The sequence below is a fragment of the Crocuta crocuta genome, unplaced genomic scaffold (assembly GCF_008692635.1).
Source record: "Crocuta crocuta isolate KB4526 unplaced genomic scaffold, BGI_CrCroc_1.0 scaffold56, whole genome shotgun sequence".
NCBI lineage: Eukaryota > Metazoa > Chordata > Mammalia > Carnivora > Hyaenidae > Crocuta > Crocuta crocuta.
Genome location: NW_027531334.1, coordinates 4,720,730 through 4,741,919, shown reverse-complemented (window position 1 = coordinate 4,741,919; position 21,190 = coordinate 4,720,730). Strand labels below are relative to the sequence as shown.

Genomic DNA, 21,190 nt, shown 5'->3' with positions numbered 1-21,190 from the left:
GGATCATTCGCCACTGCTACTGCAGCTCATTCTATTCCCTTCCCAGCTTCATTCTTCCAACAGTACAAAGCCAATTCCAAGCAAGAAAGAACAAAAGAACAAAACAGAGACATTGGTTATCTTCTCCAATTCTAGTGCAGTAACCGTAGCGGTCAGTCCTAAGGAAGGAAGAAATTATATAATTTCCTTCTAATGCAGATACATTACACACTTATTTCTATTTGTACTTTTATTTATTATTCTTACATGAATTGGAAAACCAGGACAAGTAGGAAATAACAAAAGGTAATGAAAGCCACAGGGAAACTCTCAAATTCTCCTTTAACCTCCTCTATCAACAGGCACCCTCCTACACTCTTGGTGGGAATGTTNGAAGGGGGGTGTGGGCATGGAGGAGGGCACTTGTTGGGATGAGCACTGGGTGTTGTATGGAAACCAACTTGACAATAAACTACTTACGAAAAATAAATAAATAAATAAAAACCTCCTCTCTCAAAGGAGGGTATAAAGTTAATTTAAACTCTTAGTTTATGTCCTGGGAAGAGGAATAACCTAGTATGCTGGGACAACAACGGGCAATTGAAATCATCTTGAACTTTTTTCTAAGTACTTCTTTTCTTTTTTTTTTAATTTTTTTTTTTTTTTATTTCTAGGAGAGAGAGACAGCGTGAGCAAGGGGGGGTCAGAGAGAGAGGGAATCACAGACTCTGAAACAGGCTCCAGGCTCTGAGCTGGCAGTCAGCACAGAGCCCGACGCGGGGCTCGAACCCACGAACCGCGAGATCATGACTTAAGCGAAAGTCGGACGCTTAACCAACTAAGCCACCCAGGCGCCCCTCTAAGTACTTATTTTCTTTAGGTTTCTCAGAACTCAGGATTCTGTGAATTTGGCTAAAGAATAGCAAGGAAAGAAGCCCATTACCTTATGTCACTAGGTTTTTAATACCGATGGCTAGAGAACACTTCAGAAGAAAAAGCCAGGTATCTTACTAACAAGTTACAAAAAGAAAACCAAACGATGATTAGAGATGGAGGAGGTGGTAGTGTTACCTTATCCAAGAAAAGTAGCAACGACCACCCCCTGAGGCATTTCTAAATCAAGGAGAAAGTGTCAGAATTTCAACAAAGTACCGAAGATGAGGAACGCAAAATGAATCTCTAGCCAAAGGTTAAAGACAATGAGAGGGGCTGGACAAGGGAAGTCTCCACTTAGTGGCTGATTTCCAGAAACATTAATCAAAATGACGAGATGGTATGACCTCCATCCTCAGAGAAGGTAGTGAGAACTAAGCTAACTAAAAACATGAGTGACATCTACATGAATTTTGGGAACCACTGCTCCAGAGCGAATCCCACTTCAGCCTAATGGGAGGAAGTAGGAAACAATGCCACCACTGGATAAAGTGTTAAAAAGCTTCAAAGTTACTTTTCTTTTACCACTTCCTCAGGCTTAAGGATCTCAGCAAAAAAGCAGAGCCAAAAAGTTTATCTTTGATACACAAGAATCAACCAACAGGAACAACAACATGGGGAAAATTACAAAACTAAACACAGGGAGAAGCCATCTTGGCATCAACGTGCTTCAGGCTTTCATGAGGCTGCACCCTGTTTCTGCCCAGACCCCTCAGCAGGGCAGGTCTTAGAGCCTTAGCATCACCTCTTGCCTCAGCCTGTTCCATGTCCTCTCTTCTGGGGGCCTTCCACTTTCTAGACCTCGAGAAGTTCTGACAGACACAGCTTAGGAAGAGACCAAAGCAGAGTGGTGGTGATGCCAAGGATGTTACTACAGGAGAAGACAGCCCCGGCTCCTGGAACACTGAGAGCTCACAGGGCTCGATCTGACGCTCCTGATGCATCGCACAGGCACCCTCATCCTGCTGACTCAGTAACCTGTCCTGCAAGTAGGAGAAGTTAAAGCCCTCAGCGCCAACACACATATGCAGAAAGGGCATCACCCTCTGAGCCAGTTCTTTCATGCTTCATCTGGGCCCAGGGATCCCAGATTGCTCCCCTAGCTCCTCATTCCCCACCTACTCCCACTCCAGGTAAAGGGCTGTCATTATTTTTCCTAGGAAAATGCACCACGCCCAGACTTCACCACCCCATGCCTCATCCCTACCTCACTAGGAAGGTCACGATCATCTTCCTGAGCACTGAATACAGCCAGCTTTGTGTCTACCACTTTATCTTCTTCACTTTGTGGTGGCACAAAAGATGTTGGAAGGATGGGGGGGCGGCGGTTAAAGGTCTCCACTTTCTCCTTCCTCTTGCCCTTCCTTATTCTCTGTCCTTATAGCCTTCCTAAGACGTCTATGCTTTTTTGGAAGTGGATCTATCTTTCTCATCTGGACTGGAGGCATGACAGGATCTTGTAAAATTTCACCCACATGACTCTCAGATGTTCCTTCCAATGGCTCTGATGATGATTCCAAAGTTCTCTTCAGAGGGCCATTCTCCCAAAGGTGGAAGCTATCCTTTGTATCTTGAGTATCTGGTGATATGTTCAAGTCATCAGTGACATGTTCTGGGATGGAGATTGGAGATTCCCAACCTCTTTCCTTGAGGGTTTTGTTGTTGTTGTTGTTGTTTTGTTTTTTTGTCTCACTACATTGACCCCAGCCAGCTTTGCAGGAACAAAAAGCTCACAACAAAAGGACCAAGAGTCACATGCAAAAGGAAGTAGTTAGTACCCTGACCCTTTCCAATAATGAATCTTCAACTATCACAGACACAACAGCTATATTGACCTCAGACTTCCCCTCTAGATTTATCTAAGGAATTCAATGGCTTTCAAAGATAGTCCTCAGTTTGTTCTTCCTGGCCTGGGAGATCACAGATTTCCTAAAAGGAGAGAGAAAACCATTGAAGTAATTGCTCCATGGACAGCGGAGCCCCTCCTAGTCACACAAACTCTATGGTTTAATAAGACTCTGCCAAATCTAGCATGAATTCCTCTACAGAAACAGTATTTAGCAACTTAACCAAATTTCCAAAGCAGTATTTTTAAAAGTAAGAAAATTCTCCATGTATATCAGAATCACCAGGGGTGCTCTTTGAAAAAGCAGATTTCTGGGATGTATCCCAGACCTACCATCAGAACCTCTAATGCTCCATTGCAGGAATTTGCATTTTCCCCAGTAACCTACACTCTGAAATCTGCACTCTAAAATCTGAAAACTACTACTTTGGAAGGACAATTGATCCAATATTTATGGGACCATGGAGATAACTATTCTTCAAAACATCCCACTTTCCCCTATAGGTTTTCCCTAATCATCTCACCCCATAATCATCTCTCTCCTTTGAGCTCATTTAATCATCATCACTCATTTTGGCATGTTACCCTTTACTACCTTCTATCATAATGTAACTTCTAAACCTTGTAATAACTATATCTTCTAACCAGATCATAAGCTTCTCAAGGGCAGAGACTCTTAGACTTGTTAGTTTTCTACAATGGCTTGCCAGTATTAGGGCTTCAAAAATTGAATAAGTGAAATAAATGTGAATAGGTTTATATCCCAGCATATAAAGATTGATACGATGCTGCTCTGTAGGAAGAATGATAGAGCAACAGAATGCTAAAAAGGACATAGGCCTTGGGGACAACCTAATCCAATTCCCCAAACTTACAGATGGGGAAGCTAAGGTTCAAGTAAAATAATGACCTGCCTAAAGCTGAGGGTGACAGATTTTTTCTATAAAGGGCCACACTGTACACATTTTAAGCTCTGTGGCCTTACAGTCCTGTCGTGAATATTCATCTCTGCATTGTAGCTCAAAGGAATACACGAACAAATAAACATGGCTGTGCTCCAATAAAACTTTATTTACAAAAAGAGGTGGTAGGTCAGATTTAGCAGCAGGCTATATATAGTATGCCAACCCCCAGCTAAAGTCATATAACTAGTCAGCGGCATAGCTAGGGTTAGAAATCAAGTCACTTAATTCCTAGCAAATGCTCTTTCCATGGAGGAGTAGAAAACTCTAGAATGAGAAACAGCTTTTTCAATGAAAAGAAGGGCTTTAAAGGAGGAAGAGATCAAAATATGTCTGGGTATGTTGTACTTCTAAGATGGTTTCTGATGACCCTTAGTCATTTACACAAAGAACTGGGAGCTGAACTCTGAAACTGGCTAATTTCAAGCAGACCCATCAACTGGGAATGGGATGGAGCAGACTGAATATTTTCTATCCCACCTGCCTAGGAAAGCATACAATTTGGTCCCTTTTTTACTGAGGAGAAAATCCTATAGATAGGTAATGGAAAATACTTTCATTATTCATTTCTTGAACTTATTGTGGCCTCGTGAATACAGTTCTGCAGTGCACAGTCCAGTGACTAAAAGTTTCAAGTAATTACCAGAGGAACACGGGGACAGAGATAGGATACGTTATCTAAGAAGCTAAACCCTCACTTCCTGATCCAAGATGCACTTTAATAATGAAAGTGACCCTAGTATTAAAGATTAAGTAACCAAAGCCTTGAGGTTATTTCATATTCTGGGATTTCTGAGAACTGTGAGGTCCATCCAGAACTATCTGTTCTATTTTTACTTCCATCCCTAATGTGTTCCTCACGCCATTACTTTGCCTCCACAAAGTAGATGATTAACAAATATTTGTTGACTGACAGATTAATAGATGGTTGAGTAAATAAATGAATGAAAAAACTAAATGCTATTAGAAGGTGCCTTGGTTTGTAAAAATAAACCAGCATTGGCACGTTCAGCAAGAAGAAGTCTAATACTTGTTTAAGTCACCCCTCAGTTAAACTAATAGTGCCTTCACATAGTAAATGTCAATAAAAGTTTCATGAATGAATTAAGGCATTTGATGTAAGCCACTTAAATTAAATGTCAAAGTACAAAATCATATTGCTTGTCCCAAAAAAATGGTATCCAAGTGCAGAATTTATTTACTAATACATTAGCATGGAATTTTTTTGTAATAAGCTTTAGTTCCATACTGTTAGGGGAGCTTGGTAAAATCTTTGAGAGAAGAAAGCTGCTGGTAATAAACAAGAGAACTCAGGCTCAGGTTTAATCCGCACCCTCTGTCAGAAACAACCATGCAGGGGCGCCTGGGTGGCTTAGTCGGTTAAGCATCCGACTTTCGCTTGGGTCATGATCTCGCGGTTCGTGGGTTCGAGCCCCGCATCGGGCTCTGTGCTGACTGCCAGCTCAGAGCTTGGAGCCTGTTTCAGAGTCTGTGACTCCCTCTCTCTCTGACCCTCCCCTGCTCACGCTGTCTCTCTCTCTCTCTCTCCTAGAAATAAATACAACATTAAAAAAAAAGAAAAGAAGCAACCATGCAGGCAGCATCTACAGAAGCAGTGGCCCTAGATGCCACCCCACCCGACGCCTGAAGAAGTGGGGCTAGGACTGTAAAAGAGAAGTCAGCTGCACAAACTCAAGCTTCTAAAGGTCAACCTGGCTTCTTCAACACCTTTGCAATGGTCATGGGTCAGGTCTTCATCATGCCTCTATCGTATTTTGACAAGGCTCTACTCCCTCTAACCCATCCTCCACGAAGGGGCTAAAATGATCTTTCTAAAACAAACCTAACCTGTCATGCTCCTACTTAAAGCTGCGCTCCCTAGTCCCCCAGCAAGATGCTGGTCCTTGGTGATCTGGCTCCATTTCCTCTGTCCCACTTCACGTCTACCACTCACAGACCACTTGCCATTTCTTGAAGGCATCAGACTTTCTCAAACACTCTTCATTTTGCCTACAATGCCCCTTCCCTTCTTCACTACCTGGCCTAGCTATAAGTATTACCTCCAGACTTAGCTGACTTCCTCAAGCAGAAGGAAAAGAAAATTAATTCAATTTAAGTAACAATTCTATACCTACAAAAATTACCCCATCAAACTGTAAGCTGTTTAGATATCTGTGTCCTTCACTGGACTTGGTGCTCCCTGAACACAGAAATTCTTGTTTCTCACGTGATTCCTAGTGTCTCTGTGGTGCCTGGGGCCTGGAAGGTAGTCAGAGTTTGTGGACTTCAGAATGCAGTTGTTTGGTCTGCTTCCCAGAGCAGGGGTTCTAGATGCCAATTCACCCCACCCCTGTCTCTGAATGAAAAGCACACTGGAGTTTGGGAGACAAAATTAAGAAGCTACGGCCAGGGCTCAGAGCGAATAAATCCAGTTACCAATTCAAAGTCTGAGACAGAAGTAGCAGGTTTCACTCAGGAAAGAAAGAGCTGCTCAGGCAATGGTTAGCACCACCCAGCACAATTCTAGAAGCATTCTCCCACCCACATCACCATGAGAATTAGAAGGAAAGCTAGCAAAGGAGGTCCTACTCAGATCCCTGGCTCCCTGCAAGAACACTTTCCTCCAGCCTACACCACACTTCTCTGTCTTGCTGGTATACTTTCTTCACTCCTCACCCATCCCTACTTCCCCCACCAACCCCCGCTCCATGAGGAGCCTCCCCAAACTCTAAGTGATGCCTGCATCATAAGTTTTTACCCACAATCAGCATTCTCATTCCCATAGGACATACACCCAACTCCAGGCCTTGACTCTTTCTTTAAGTGTCCCTACCTGGGGAACCTGCCCCCAGGGCTAGATGTGCTCACAAGCAGGGATGTTGTTCAACCCACAAAAGTCAATGACCTGACAAGAGGTAAGAGATTTATACCACATTGATATCACTGCATCTGAGGCCCATGATCTCCTAGATTTCCCACATCAGAAATTATTGGGTATATAATACAAGTGAATTCACATGTTTCACTCTGAGTCCCTCTGTCTCCATAAACCTGTTGCACTTCAGCTTTCTTTGTGATTGATTTTTCCCCCATTTTCACATAGTACTTGAAGCAAAGTTGAGAGTATTAAAGCCCTTCGATGAATTTGCTGCCTAAGCAGACTTGAAACCAACTTAGAAGTCCTAAAACAACACACTCTTGGCCACTGAACTTCGGGCTGGTTCTGCAGAGGAGGCTGGAGAAGAATCTCACTAATCACCATTGACAGTAAACTGACTGGCCTTCTTTAAAAATGGGAAAGAAATGATTGGCACAAACTAACTTGGCTTCTCAGTGACTCCCTAGAGAATTAGACAACGGAAGCCTCAGACAACAATTTTCTTTGAAGATGACCTTTCATATTAAATGAAAAGCTGAAGAGTTAGTCTCAAAGGGAAAGAAAATGAATAATCTGTAGGAGCAAGTGATCATTCCTGACTATACAATAACAAAGAGATGAAAATATGATGGTAAACATTGCAGAATGTTGCATGACCATTTAAGTGTGTTTTCATTTTCACGGTAACATTTATTGAGAGCCTACTATGAATCTGATAGTAGGAAACCTGCTCTTTGATTTAAAAAAAATCAAAAACAAACAAAAAAATACCCCGATCAACAGAATTTAAATCAGGTGTTTTCTCGCATTAGCAGACATGAGAATTACATGAAGCATGATGGGCCTTTAAAACAGATTGCTGGGTCCACCGCTGATGTTTTTGCTTCAGTATTTCTGGATGATCACATTAGAGTATACATTTCTTTTTTTTTCTTTTCTTAATTTAAATTCAAGTTAGTTAACAGACAGTGTAGTGTAGTATTGGTTTCAGAAGAATTACCCAGTGATTTATCACTTACATATAATACCCAGTGCTCATCCCAACAAGTGTCTTCCTTAATGTCCATCACCCATTTAGCCCATCCCCCCGCCCACCTCCCCTCTAGCAACTCTCAGTTTGTTCTTTATATTTAAGAGTCTCTTATGATTTGCCTTCCTTTCTGTTTTCATAATATTTTTTCCTTCCTTTCCTCTATGTTCATCTGTTTTGTTTCTTAAATTCCACATAGGAGTGAAATCATATGGTATTTGTCTTTCTCTGACTAACTTATTTTGCTTAGGATAATACATTCTAGTTCCATCCACGTTGTTGCAAATGCCAAGATTTCATTCTTTTTCATCGCCAAGTACTATTCCATGGTGTGTGTGTGTGTGTGTGTGTGTGTGTGTGTGTATCCCATCTTGGTATATACATTTCTAACAAGGTCTTGGGCAGCGCTGCTGGTTTGGAGAATTGCACTTTGAGAATCATTGAAAGATGAGACACACAGACTTGGAACAGATTAAAGAGTTGGGGAGGCATGTTCCTAACCACATACAACCTGATAAAGATGTACGAGCTCTGAAATGATTATCTGCTGAATTGATTCCTCCAGCCATGCTGCCATCCCACCCGCATTTCGAGCTTTGGGGATGATATGGCCAGAAAGCAGTATGCTTGCAATGTGGATACTGTTGACACTGGGCTTGTCAATGGGTGTCTTCTCCAAGGGCACCTCTGTGTCTATGATGTCAGCCTCAGGCTTCAGAACATGAACATCATAGACACTAACTATTAAAAAGCTAGGAATGTATATATAAAGTAGCCATGAAGTAGTTTCATTTTTCTAAAGATAATATGTGAAGATCATCCCCATATTAAGTTCTTGCTCTTTTCTAAAATTTCATCATCTCATTTTAAGAATTTACCTCTCTGGGCTGAGTGTCAGTGCAGAAAAGAGCTGTGGCAACCTTTGATTTAACCTAATATAACAATAACAACACACTCAGTGGGTGGTTAAATCTGATACTATTTTGTGCTGAATTTTCTGTAGTAATTCAATTAGAAATCCTATGGCCAGCCAACAGAAAGCATACAGATCACCAAAGTTTTATAATATTACATGCTTGGTCTTAAAATAGCCTAGATTAATTTGGTGTCTTTATTTATTAACCTAAGTAGTTCAAGTAGAGTTTCTCCTAAATATAATTTATATTTTTATATATTTTATATAATTCATTTATATTATATAATTTATATCTGTACTGTTTAAAAACTTCAGCTGGCTCACATCATTATGGTGCTTAAAATTCCAATTAAAGTGGGAGAAACACTAATCAGAGAGTACATTACAAAAGCTGAATTAATATGACTGTCTCGATATCACTGTTTATTAAAGTTTCTGGGGAATTAATTCATGCTGGCCCCCTCTAGGTCCTTCTTTAATCAGCAAGGCCCCTGGAAAAGGAATATTGCCACTCAAAGCAGCTGGAACCATTCGGAATCAGTGATTCATTTGGTCACATCTATTCCTGCCAGGGTTCCTAGCCAAAGAGTCAATGGTCCTGGGCTCTCTTCATGCCTTCTCTAATGACAACCTTGGAACATTCCAGAAAACTTTAGCACTTCCTTTTTTAACCATAAATTGCACATAACTCTTCCAAATTCTTAGTCTATAATTTCTCATAAAACTCTTTGAGATCTTCTGGTGGAGATAAATGGCAAGAGTTATTGGAGTTTAAATTGTTATCCTTCAATGTTATATGCACTGGATCATAACTCTATGGCTGTGGTTCCCTCATAAAACTAAACCACGAAGCTTTTCTTTTCATTTCAAGCTTAACAGCACACAGGCCCATGGGTGAAGCAATATCAACACTCTTGAATAATTTCTCAAGACCAAATCTCTTCTGCAAAAACAGGGTTGCAAATCAGTGATGTATCATCTCCCCTCTGAACCTGTGAAGTCTGTAGCTGTCAGCCCCCCCAAGTGCAATAAGGAGGATCATGTTCATGGTTAGAAATGGGACAGGACTAAGAACTGTCTGCAACGACAGAACTTGGATTTAGTCCCAGTTCCACCGCTCCATCATCCTAGACAAGTCACCAAATCAGGTGATTGTTTTTTGGGGGAAAGGCGAGGCCTCAAATTTACCAAAAAATTTTTTAGCCCAGGTTCACGGAATTAGTTTAATAAAAATTACTGGCTCGTGACACTCATCATTGTCCATAACTCTCATCATTGCTCCATTCATGACCTTCTTTGTTATTCATTGTCTTCAAAATTCATTTTTAACATATACACTCTTAGGTATATACCTGAGACAAGGTCATGCAAAATGTGCATGAGAAATATGTGTATGTTTACAGAGACACTACATACAATACAAAAAGCCTGGAAAAAAAATCCAAAAGTCCACGGTCAGGATACTGTGGTAGACTCCCACAATGAAATAGTAAACAGTCAAATAAAAAAAACTACAGCTGCTTGTGATAATATAGAGTCATTGTTTCTGAGTGCCCTCTTAAATGGAGAGAAGAACCATCTTTTTGTGAGGATTGATGTAAAAATCATTTGAAAATTATCACCAATAAATGTTAATTATTTTCCTCCGATATTCTCTATTCTCTGGTCCTATTAGAATAATCTGGAAGCACCATGGTGAAGAACAGGAGACCAATGGAAACAGGATGATACAAATTTAGGGTAAATTGCTCTAATCTAGCAATTATTTTCTGTGTGGGCTCAAGTAAGTTAATTTACCTCTCTAAACCTCAGTTTCCTCTCATGTTAAGTAGAAGCAAAATTAGTACCTACTCAAGAGGGCTTCAGTGAGGTAATCCAAGTACTTACTAGCACACTAGAACACATTAGCACACCATTACATGGTGTGACTATTACATTAACAGGAATCCCTTTACATTTGTCAAACGGACATAGCTGCTTTCCCCCGTCCTTACTTACCTTACTCACCATTCACTCTTCCAATACAACACATGCACACACATGCACACTCACACACACGTATATTTTCTTTGCCTCTGCCCATTCTTCAGCTCCTCATATATAGCTTAACACTGAGGATAATAAACACAATAATTAGGCCCAGAGTTCCTGTCTTGGACATCAGGACAGAAATGGGAACAATTTTATCAGAGTATAGCTCCCTTAAACATGAAATTCTTTGCAAAAGAATGTTTGCTCAGAATCTCCATTAAAAACAAAATTCACTTGCTTTTTCTTTAAAAGACCTGCAAAGTGGGAAAGACAACCATTTTCACAATCCACATAGAGTACTAAAGAAAGGTGGGACTAATTCTTTAAATGTAACACAACCTAACTGGAGTAAAAGTGATCAAACTACAGTACTTGAAACATAAACATTGTGAAGGACACACTGCCTATTTGCTGAACTTGTTAAACTGGGTCTGGGCAGATCATGATGGAAGACGCTGGGACCTGACACTAGACCAGCCGCCAGGGAGGAAGGCCCAGATGCGGGCGCGGGGAGAATGTCCAGTCTGGCAGGCAGAACAAAGTAGCTAAAAAATATAGCAGCACTTAAGAGCTGATAATGCAGCTAGGAAATTGGCATCAGGGGCAAACATGGAATAGCGGAAGTTCGCTCAATATGAAAGCACAGCGTGGTGCCAAGGAATTCAGAAGCCAAACGTGTCCCAAGATGCAGGCAGGCAGCATCAGATAGCCTAATCCGCGACAGCAGCGCTGCAGCCCGCCCATGGTGGCAGCGAGAGGGGAGGAATGGCAAGTGTGAGGTTCTTAGAGGACCTGGGAAAACGCGGCGAATTCCCGAGACAGCAACCAGTAGGAGAAGTGCAGTGCAAGGTAGACACTGAACCCAAAGAAAAGAGACATATATGATGCTGCCATATTTCATATGGCAGAAGGCAAAGGCAGACTAGACGCCTCACTAACTTGATGCTGAGGAACAAGAGCGTTGGGTTAGACTTCCTTAAATGTCACCTATCCAGGGTCTCAAATCTGGCCACAAAGAGCCTAGAAGTCTCGGGGAAACGAGCTGTGGTTATGATGGGGGGAGGGGACGGGGGTGCAGCAGAAACCGGAGAACAGGAAGTATCTGACAATAACAAGATCGGGAAAACCCGGCCAGCCGTCCCAAAATTACAATCACTATAATTACCCTGAAACTTCACAAACAAGTAGCAGCACTCTTTATTTAAACCAAATCCCGGCACAACCACCACAAAAATAATTAGGAAAGTCCATGTGAGTTTGTTTTAATGAACTTGACCTATAGTAAAAAGATAGGCCACTAATTATCAGGGAAATGCAAATCAGAACCACAATGCGCTATGTCCACACACCTGTCAGAATGGCTAGTCTCAAAACAACAAGGAATAACAAGTGTTGGCATGTGGAGAAAAGGGAACCCTCACGTACTGCTGGTGGGAATGTAAATTAGTGCAGCCACTTTGGAAATCTGTATGAAGCTTTCCTCAAAACCTTAAAAATAGAAACGCCATATGACCCGGCAATTTTACCACCAGAAATGTATCCAGAGAAAAAGAAAATTATGAATTTAAAAAGATACATGCACTCCTGCATCTACTCAGCATTATTTATGATAGCCAAGATATGGAAACAACCTAAGTACCCATCAATGGAAGAACAGATGAAGAAGATGCAGTATACATGATATATGGTATGTGGAATATTACTCAGCCATAAAAAAGAATGAAATTTCACCACTTGTGACAACACGGAAGGACCTTAACAGTATGAGGCTAAGTAAAATAAGTCAGAAAAAGACAAATAGAGCATGACTTCACTTGCTGTGGAATCTAAAAAGCAAATCAAACAAACAAAAAGCAAAACCCAGACTTAGTGAGAACAGATGTTGCTAGAAGGATGGGGTTAGGGTGGTGGGGCAAAATAGGTGAGGAGGTTCAAGAAGTACAAACTTCATAAAATCAGGAAGCCATGGGGATGCAATGGACAGAGTGGAGAATGTAGTCAGTCATATTAATTTGGTGTGGTGACACACACAGAGATATCTACCATATCCATAGCCCAGTTCATTTAGAAGGATCACCACAGAGCCATTTTTGAAAGTCAAGGATCTCCTCTTTGGGGTGTGAACATTCATGAGATGGAGAAAGAGTAATTTCCTGAGCCAAACATGTCCCATTTCTGCTGTGACAGCCTATCCCTTACAAGCGCAGTGACCACTGGCAGCCTGGACCTCTAGACTATGCCGATGCAACCAATCGAAAACTTCACGGTCAATGTCAGCATGCCCTAATAAGTGAGGGATCTTTAGCTGAAGAGGTATTCATGAGCAACTGCTCCTGGAATGCTCCAAAGCCTGATAATTAACAGCTGTGTGCTGCAATTAATTTTTATTTATGCCTTAGATATGCAGGCAAGATATTATTTCTTGTGGATGGCAGATTCATACTTCATGCTGAGTCTCAAAGCAGCAATAAGAAAAACAACATCAATTTTGTTTTTGTTTTTATTTTCTTAATTCAACTGTGCTGCCATTTGCAAAACACCGTTGCCTTGTGTTCAGTGAGCACATTCCACAGCCCATACAGGGGCTCACAGGGGAAAAACTGGCAAAGGCATCCAAGGCTTTCCCCAGGCGTCCACAAACCCTTAGAGAGTAACAGAAGGGACAATCTAAATTAAGGCAATGACACTGAAGTCTCAGCAGTCTTAATTCACGAACTCCATGTTCCCAGCGGGCATGTTATTTCATTCAGCAATTGTTAATTGAATGTCCACCATGCACATGGTACTATTGGTACTATTCAAAGGTTTGCAAAATGAAGAGATTAGATGGTATTTTTCCAGATTCTTCTAGCTTCCGAATTTTACGAGCTAGTAAATCTAGAAAACACAGACCAGGACTTCAAGGAGTTTACATTTCTGAAGGTGAGATCAGATCACACAAAGAAAAAAAAAACCCTAATACAAGGCAGGATCAACAAGTGCCAAATATAAGAGGCAGGTGTTAAAAGTCCATAGAGGAAACAGTGCTTTGAATGCCAGGTTGAGGAGCTCTGTGGCAGTGGTTCTCAAACTCACCATGCGTCAGGGGTGGTTAAGACAATCAGTGGGCCCTACTAGCAGAGTTTCTAAGTCAGTAGTCTGGAGTAGGGCCCAAATTTTCACTCCTCACAACTTTTCAAGTAACACTAATGTCGCTGGTACAAGAACCGCATCTCGAGACCCAGTGCTCTCTGGGAAGCCATCAAAGTTTACTGCACAGGAGAAAACTAGAATGGAAGCCGTGTTTGGGGACAGTTAATCTAGGTAACAGGTAGGACCACTAAACGGAGGTCAACAGATTTACAACAGGCCCCAGGGAGGGCAACAGTCAAGTCCAAGGCCTGAGGACTTGGATTTCAAAGCAGAATCGGCTTGACTGGCACAAAATTGACTTGACTGGCCTATTGGCTATTTGGCGACTTTAGCTCAAAAGGATTCCTGATGCACAGAATGGAACGTTGAATGGGGATAATTTAGCAATGCTGTGTCCCAATGGCTGCAGGCGTGGTCGAGAATCCCTTGGAAACCACATCTAGCCTTAATTTGGAGCTGTCCAGATTGCCCAGGCATGAGAATTTCAAGAAGCTTCTGCTCCTTTTTCTCTCAAGTTTCTCACAGTACTTGAAATCCCACCACTCGAGTCACTACTTTAGACGAGGTGCTGACACCCTAAAGCCTCTTGAAAGTAGTGTGTATCATCCCACACCTCAATTAGGGACTCTTGCGGGGCGCCTGGGTGGCTTAGTCGGTTGAGCGTCCGACTTTCACTTAGGTCATGATCTCGCGGTTCGTGGGTTCGGGCCCCGCGTCGGGCTCTGCGCTGACTGCCAGCTCAGAGCCTGGAGCCTGTTTCAGTCTGTGACTCCCTCTCTCTCTGACCCTCCCCTGCTCGTGCTGTCTCTCTCTCTCTCTGTCCTAGAAATAAATAAAAACCTTAAAAAAAAATTTTAAAAAAAATTAGGGACTCTTGCTTCTCTGTCACTCCCAGGGGACCAAAGTGGGTTTTCTCTTGAAACTCCAACTTTGGGAACTCAGCTGTCTTCCATAGTGAGTCATGTGGATCCTCACACATTCCAGCCAGTAATTTAAGACATAAGAAGCTACACGAAGAGGAATTTTGGAACAGGAGTCATATGCCTGTCAGCAAATTACAGGTACATGGTGGTTACCAAGCTGCCTTTCTCGCTTCCCTTCAAAGGAGGTTTGCTTTACGGTTTCGGGTTAGCCAGCCAAGGCCGCTTAGCACCCACCCCACACATCCACCTCTTTTCTCAGCCTCCGCAGGCCAAAGGGCCCAACAGCACTAGAGACTTGACTCCCATCTGCTCCTCCCCACACCACAAACTCACAGGCCATTCCTAACCTCTGTCAGATGGTTACAGAGTTTAAGCTCAATAATAGGGGAGTCCAAGTGAAGTCACACTGAGCTGCTTTTCCCCAAGACCTGGCCCTCTTTGCTCTGCTCAACTGGCCTGGGAAATCACAACTTGGGCCAAGGTCTCTATCTCTATTTCTTGTGGATGTGGGGCCCACTGACTTGTCCTTATTGCTTTCTCAGTCCAGGCCCTATCCCAACCCTTTCTCAAANCAGAATCTGAAGACAGGCCCCAGGCTCTGAGCTGGCTGTCAGCACAAGAGCCTGACGCGGGGCTCGAACCCATGAACAATGAGATCATGACCTGAGCCGAAGTCAGACGCTTAACCGGCTGAGCCACCCAGGTGCCCCCTTTCTCAAACATTCCTGAGTGAATTTACAACTATCCATAATTCACCCCACCTCTTTCCAAAAACCAGCAACAAGCTAAAACCTCTCAAACAATGGTCTTTGCTCTTCATTGTCCAAAGTCCAGAGTGTCCACAATCCCGGAGCTCCATGGTTATATATGAAAGTGTTTCCAGGTGGATTCCCTAGCCCTCTTTGACCTGCTCCTCCCCAATTTACTCATGTAACAGCAGAGTCTACTCAGTCCCCTCTACCCAGGTTAGGGTTTCTCTGACCTTTACCCAAGAACTGATGCCCCAGGGAGAAAGGAAGCGAGTTCTGTTCTGTATCCTGGTCAGCTGGTTTAAGGGCTTGCTTCTACTTTGTTCGGCTGGCACTTACGTAGTGTCAAGCCATGGGCCAGATGCTGAGGACATGGAGATGAATTAAAAACAAACACACATGGGCCCCTGGGTGGCTCAGTCGCTTAAGCAGCTGACTTTCGATCTCAGCTCAGGTCACAATCTCACAGTTAGTGAGATTGAGCCCTGAGTCAGGCTCTGTGCTGGCAGCACAAAGTCTTCTTGGGATTCTCTCTTCCTCTTTGGCCTCTCCCCCACTTATTCTCTCTCTCTCTCTCTCTGAAAATAAATAAACTTTAAAAAATAAACAAATAAGCATCATTCCTATTTTTATGAAGCTTTCATTCTAATGGTCAGGTGCCACTGACCTGCCTTTCTAAATTTAGATAGAAGACTAGAAAATTAATGTGAAGTGAGAATCCTAATACTATTTGGAAATAGGCCAGAGTTTTTTTTTTTTAAATATATAATCAATGTGCATCTAAGTGTGTAAGATGTCTGCTTGAAAATCACTTTCAAAAAGGACAAGGACTTACACCTATTGCAGTCTGTTTGCTGGCCCAGACAGAAAAGCGTTTCTAAAGATTTTGTCACAGTGTAATGCGATCTCCCTTGGTTGTTGCCCCAGGTGCCTTTCCTTCATTGAAATCTATCATTAAAAGAGGATCCTACATGTCAGATTAAGTGGGGAGAAAAATAAAAGAAGGTCCTTTTCCCACCTTCCGGAGTTGGCGTCAGTAAAAAAAAATATATTCATGAAATTTTGTTTCTAATACAAACATCAACATTTCACCTAGCAGCAAAATTCTTTCCTGCACTTTCTTGCTAACTTGTTTCTGATTATAAAAGCAATACATGCTTATTACAGGAAATTGGGAAAATATAACAAATATAGAGAGAAGACAACACCTGCAACCTCACTGACTAGCAATGATCTTTTGTGATATGATTATTTCCTCCCGGTTTTCTTTATTTTTCTACGCACGGAAGTGTACACGCACATTTTGCATACCTCTGGTCATGCCATATGTATGTAATTTTGTATCCTACTTTTTATTCTCACCATTAGACCAAAAAAAAATAAAATCCTTGTGTAATTATTATTTGAAAACATCAGCAAGGCTAAGTCTTCATCCTTATAATGAGTTTATTTCTCCCATTGATCTAAGCCTCAATCTGTGAGAAAGAGACCTACTTCTCATTGACTCTAAATGTGACCTTGAGATCACACGCAAGAAAAAAGAGAAAAAGGAGGAGAAAAGTACTGATAGTAAAACGTCTTAAGTGGATTGAGGAATAGGACACTGCAAACCACACCTTCCTCTCTGAAGAGCATTCCAGCAAACTTGAGAAAAGTAAAGGTGGTGTGCAATTCTCTCTTCAGACCTAATAGATAGGTTTTTAAGATTTCACATTGGAGTCCAATCTCCTGTCTATTGACCCTCAGCCCAGAAGCATGAAAGGCATTTTGTTTTTAAAGTAAAGGTCAGAATTCCAGTTTGCAAACTCAAGATAACCTGACTTGGCTACTATAAAAGAAAAAATCAAGGATTTTTATTAAATTGACATGAACTTGATATGCTCCAATGTATGAAATACTTCCTATAAAAGCAAGAGAAAAATACTTTAAAAATCTAATACATTCTATTTTATATGGAGTTTGCAAGTGATAAATCATTTTCTTTAAATTTTAAAATATATCCTAATTTTTAAGTAACTATTATTTTGAACATAGCTTTGTTGATTTGGTCATAAAAGTCAGCCCAGAATCATTCAAACCTCTTTCTTTTGTATTTTATCCTCTGAATGACCCTATGAGGTGAGCGAGTGGGCAGAGGAATATTGTTATGCTGATTTCACAGATCAGGCCACTCAGAATCTGGAAATGTTAAAGGACTCATCCAAGATCACACAGGAAGTCAAAGTACTGGAGTTAGAAATTTTCTTTTAGGGGCGCCTGGGTGGCTTAGTCGGTTAAGCGTCCGACTTTCGCTTGGGTCATGATTTCGCGGTTCGTGGGTTCGAGCCCCGCGTCGGGCTCTGTGCTGACTGCCAGCTCAGAGCCTGGAGCCTATTTCGGAGTCTGTGTCTCCCTCTCTCTCTGACCCTCCCCTGCTCACGCTGTCTCTCTCTCCTAGAAATAAATTAAAAAAAATATTAAGAAAAAAAGAAAAAAAAAGAAATTTTCTTTTAACTCAGTGCACCCTTCTTTTCAGATAATCTATTTGGGGCATCTTTTACATAAATACGGTTTACCTATCTATTCTGTCCTGTTCAGAAATGTACAGCATTCTATCCAATGCTATCAGAAAATACATTTTATGAGGAAAACTGACAGTCTCAAGTTGGCTCCAGAGGAGGGTGACCAAGATTGTGAAAGCCATAGAAGCCATGTTCCATAGCCAATAATGGATGAAGGAGCTTGGTATATTTAGCTTGGAAAAAGAAAATCAAAAGGAGATACGATGACTCTTTCCATGTTTAGAAAGGCTGTCCTGGTGGGCCAGGTGAGCAGACTTGTTCCATGTTGCTCCAAATATCGGACAAGAACAATGGACAGAATTTCAAAAGAAACAGATCTCTGCACAATAAGAGATTTGTCTTTTGAACCAATGGAACTGTTCAGCTGTGGAGAAAGCTGCTCTCCCTCTAAGACGGGTGAACTCTTCTGCACCGGGAGGCACTGAAGAAAAAGCTGTCAAGGATGTTCTGATGACTTTTTTGGTTCCTGTACCTTCAGTCTACTTTTCCTTTGTTTTTCTTGGCTCCGTAATGAAATACACAGTGCACGGCGCGTGAGCGAAGAGAAGCTACTATGAACCAGGTGCTTCCCAACTGTGTTTCCCAGCTGATTAGAATCTCTGAGGGTGGCTGGTGGCCCCCCATGAATCAGAAGCCACAGAGACCTCAGGGGAGGGGCCTGGGAACTGCTGGTTTTACAAGTGCCCTGGGGTGATTGTTGTCATCGTGGAAGTTTGAGAAAACTTTTCAAAACATCATTTCATCCATTTAATTCTCACAACAGTCTCGGAGCAGATGAGAAACTAGCGCTCAGAGTTATTGAGCAATGCACCCAAAGTCACACAGCTGTGAAGCGGCAGAGCAGGGATTCACACTCAGGGAGTTTAGTCTGGAGCCTGATATCTTACCTGTCCTCCGCGAGATTCTGAAATAGAGGTACAAAACAAGGAAATGAAGATAGGTTTTATTAGGTGTGCATTTGGGGTTTTTAAAAAACAGGTCACGGGACGCCTGGGTGTCTCAGTCGGTTGAGCATCTGACTTTGGCTCAGGTCATGATCTCACGGTTAGTGAGTTCGAGCCTGTTGTCGGGCTCTGTGTTGACAGCTCAGAGCTTGGAGCCTGCTTTGGATTCTGTGTCTCCCTCTCTGCCCCTCCCCTGCTTGCGTTCTGCCTCTCTCTGTCTCTCAAAACATAACATAAAACATTAAAGAAGTTTTTTTAAAAAATAGGTCCTGAGTCGTTGGTATGGACGGTAAAATGTGGAGGCATGTAATAGGCAGTGTTCTAATTTAGGCGGGGACTATGTTGAAGTTTGCTTTCTTGTCTTTCATGAATAATTGTGAAAAGGGTGTACTAACCAAATAAATAATTTCAACATGATTACAAAGAGAACAACATTTTAATACACTTAGCAGAAGCAATTTACATGCATACAATTAATGTGCTAATTTCAGTGATCTTTAGCTATTCATTAAAACAGGCCTGGCAGGTCCTGTGCTTGGCAACACTTTGTTAGTCATTTCCTGCTATTACTTTATATACTCGAAAGCAATCAGCCATCTATAATTTAAGATTTTTCACTAATTAAATAGCCCTTTCTCTAATTATGTCCAAATTAGAGAGGTTAGTATGTGGATAAATATGTTTGTATTTGGCACAAGTATTCAAAGAAGGTGATTTCTCAGTATGCGGCCACAGAGACTAATATGTGATCGACAGTCTCCAACACAGGATCCAGGGGGAATGTGAGAGTGTGCAAGAACGGCCTTTTGCCTTAAAATCTGAGCAGCAGAGGGAAAGGATTCTCTTTGAGATGGGCTTTATGTTCAGCCTTGTAAACCTTGCAAAGTCTGGATTTGTTGACCTTCAGGGAATAATACAAGGATCATCTGTTTTTGCAGGCCCTTGCCCAAGAGATGAAATGGAATGAGGGTTCAGAGAGAAAAGAGTTAAAGGTTGTGTTTGCAGGAATGCGTTTGCTGACATTGATCAATGGGTAATTTTGTGATTGTAGGTTTATTCACATGGAGGGTTCAAAAAACAGATCAATAATAAAGCAATGGTGAAGATGCCAAAGAAAGGTGATTAATGAAAAATATGGCGGAGGTGCAATCTGCCATGTACTATGAATGCTCCTTCATTCAGCACCCTATAAATAAATATGCATTTGATGGAACAGAACATTCTCTTGGAATGTCGTTACAGCCAGGCAGAATCTCATCAGAGCCCATGCTTCAAAGAGCAGTTCCTCATGTCCACAGAAGCAAGTTTAAATTCTCTTGTGTAAAGTCTCTGTAAGCAGTTCCACTCTTGCATTATGCATGATTCTGACATCTTGTAACATGAGCAGTGTTCTAATAGTGATTTCCAATTTTATTTCCTGGGTTACATTTTAACGATCCTATTTAGGTTAGGGTTTTACTTTGGCCACGTATCTTGTTACATTTCCTCATACGGCATTTAATTACAGTAGCAGGAACCTAGTATTGTATAGATGCACAAGGATTTAGTGTAGTCTTTAAAGAATTTACTGCTTTTAAGCCAGGGCTTTGTTCCATCATTTTCACTATGCCAATTTCATATGTAATGATGACTGTTAGGCAGGACCCGCGCTTCTTACACCAGGGAACTGATAATAAGTAATAACGAGCTGTGCTAAAAGTGAATACCAAAATCTAAGACAGCCAAAGATGACAGTGGATTGTAGGTCTTTCCCAGGATGATGGCACTCAAGTTCTTAAATAGGAAACTCCAAGAAGGGTCAACTCTAAGTGAACTTGTGAAGAAGCTGAACACTTCGCTCTTCCCTTCTTGTACCTCCCTCTGCAACCTCTTTTTGCAGGAGCCCAGGCTTTCCTCCTTCTTGACCTTTGCCCGTAGAAAAGGATTTGAGGGGCACCTGGGTGGCTCAGCCTGTTGAGCATCTGACTTCGACTCAGGTCATGATCTCGCAGTCCATGAGTTCCAGCCCTGAGTCGGGCTCTGTGCTGACAGCTCAGAGCCTGGAGCCTGCTTCAGATTCTGTGTCTCCCTCTCTCTCTGCCCCTCCTCTGCTTGCACTCTGTCTCTGTCTCTCAAAAATGAATAAACATTAAAAAAAACCTTTTGACAATATTCTCTCTGCCCCTCCCCCACTCCAGCACACGCACTTTCTCTCTCTCTCTAAGATAAATAAACGTTAAAAAATATTTTAAAAAAGGGATTTGAAACCAGTCTTCAGCACCTGGATGGTATCATGTCAGGAAATATCTTCTCTATATTTCACGTAT

General features: G+C 41.8%; 1 protein-coding gene across 1 annotated transcript; it reads right to left on the bottom strand.

Annotated features, from left to right (window-relative positions):
• Positions 1-1,544: 1,544 nt before the first annotated feature.
• Positions 1,545-2,360, bottom strand: LOC144238116 (uncharacterized protein NECTIN3-AS1-like). Its single transcript, XM_077771867.1, is given in 3 exon segments — positions 1,545-1,895; positions 2,120-2,285; positions 2,287-2,360. Coding segments are annotated over 3 exon segments (591 nt in total).
• Between the last annotated feature and the right edge of the window lie 18,830 nt (positions 2,361-21,190).